Source organism: Teleopsis dalmanni, chromosome 2 (assembly GCF_002237135.1).
Source record: "Teleopsis dalmanni isolate 2A chromosome 2, ASM223713v2, whole genome shotgun sequence".
NCBI classification, from domain to species: domain Eukaryota; kingdom Metazoa; phylum Arthropoda; class Insecta; order Diptera; family Diopsidae; genus Teleopsis; species Teleopsis dalmanni.
In genome coordinates this window covers 76,706,060-76,708,039 of record NC_051847.1, presented here as the reverse complement: position 1 = coordinate 76,708,039, position 1,980 = coordinate 76,706,060, and the positions used below count along the sequence as shown (strand labels likewise).

Sequence of the window (1,980 nt, the reverse complement as noted above, 5' to 3'; positions counted from 1 at the left end):
TAACTTGGCACCCCATTCCTATACTCATTTTTGTTTGATTTATAATTATTCAACTACTACTACTAGCAATAAATATCCAGAAGTTGTGAAGTGTTTAGTCTTTTATGCTGGAGACTATTTTGTACCCCCGACAAATTTTATTGTTGCATTTAGTAATTTTATACATTTAATAATTTAAATTAGTTAAAAATTGTAGAAAACTGAACTTTTGAAAATGTTTTCTTTTTCTGTGAAAAACAAGACAATTTTATAATAAAAAACAATTTAAATGGGTTTTACAAATTGCTTCTTTAATTGCATTTTATTACTGTTTGACTTTAGAGCATTAAAAATATAAAATTTACACGAACTATTTATTGTTAAGCGTCTAAATGTTAGTGTTCCATAACTTCGATGCCCCCTCCTCCTTCGCTACCGTTTTGTGTAACACCATTCTGTAAGTCTGTGAAGAAATTCTCTGGTAGCTGACCACTTTGTAATACGTGCGATAATCGCTCTACTTCGAGCAATGAACTGGCACGTTTTATAGCTTCGCGTATACGTTGTAAATCTTCAGGATTTGCCATTCTAGTGCCACCGCTATTGCTTTCTGCTGCAACTGCAGCAGCATTTAGTTTTGTCTTTTTAGCAATTTCCTTTGCAATATCTTTGCCTTGCTTTGTACGGAAGAAATCATGCGCTGCTTGACGATCCTTTTGTTTAATCTTTCTAAAATCCAGCAAACGCAAGTTTGGAAACTTCCAAGCCATGTATTCACGATAATACTGTTTAGTCGAAACAGGATTAATTAATAAACAAATTGTGTCTAAATGCTGCAAATATGCTAATGGTTCAAGATCTCCTAATTCTTGTAAGTTATTACCGGTCAAAATAATGGAAGTTAGATTGGGCACAGCCTCGTGCAGACCATCACCGATGCGTAATATGCGGTTATTATTTAAAAGTAAACACTTTAAGCGCGGTAAATATGGCATTCCATCCAGTTTACGCAGATCATTATCAGATAAGTCTATGGTATCAAATTGATCTAGTGTCGCGCCAAGGTTTTCTATTTGAGGTATTTTATAACCACGTAAATCGAGTTCACGTTCCCGGCATGGATTAATGTATTGCATTGACTGATTTATCAGTTCAGGCGTTAGCTTAACCATTTTTACTTAACAAAACTTTAGGAAATTATTTAATTTAAACTTATATCAAGTATTTTTCATTAAAAATCTTCAAAATAAAAGACAAATAATTTTAAAATAAATATTCAGCCACAAGCGTCGAAAACCAAATAGCAATTTGACAACAAAATGAACTGTCAAAAGCGCAATGTATGCAGTGCTGCCACATAGTTCGGATCTTTATACAGGTTTTACACAATGCATACTTTTGGTGCGTTAATAAACAATTATATAATATATATAAAATAATAATTAATTATTATTTATTTTATAGAATTACATAAAATTATTATAAAAATTTTATTATCTACATTTGCATTGAATTTCACACTGCGGCCGTGTACGAGTTCAAATAAATTGAGGTAAAGTAAATTGAAATTTCCTAGAGATTTTTTGCACTGCATTTATGTTAATATTTATATGTTATCATTGCATAAAGTTAAACTTTTTAAGTTCAAAAAAAAAATTATAATATCCCGATATAAGGGATAGAGCACTCGAAAATTAATCAATTATGATAATTAACCAACTGTTGAAGAAGTTATTCGGCAATATACACCTAAATTCCAAAAGAGACTTAAATCGCATGTTTAACATTTATCTTCTACAACTGCATTAAATCGCCTTAAAAGAAAATCATTTATAAATATGAATATTCCGGTTCAATAGCATATATGTTAGTTTAATATTTGCAAAATTATTGTCAATTTCTATTTAAAAAGATTCAATAAATAAACCAATGTAAAAAATAAAATTACGATAATTTTTGCTCACATTTCAAACGACTAGTCTATTTGTATAATATTTTTCT

At 29.9% G+C, this 1,980-nt stretch overlaps 1 protein-coding gene across 1 annotated transcript; it reads right to left on the bottom strand.

The window, feature by feature from the left end:
* Positions 1–276: 276 nt before the first annotated feature.
* Positions 277–1,219, bottom strand: LOC119680669 (probable U2 small nuclear ribonucleoprotein A'). Its single transcript, XM_038093599.1, has one exon. The coding sequence runs from the start codon at positions 1,149–1,151 to the stop codon at positions 375–377; it is 777 nt and encodes a 258-aa protein (XP_037949527.1). The 5' UTR covers positions 1,152–1,219; the 3' UTR covers positions 277–374.
* Between the last annotated feature and the right edge of the window lie 761 nt (positions 1,220–1,980).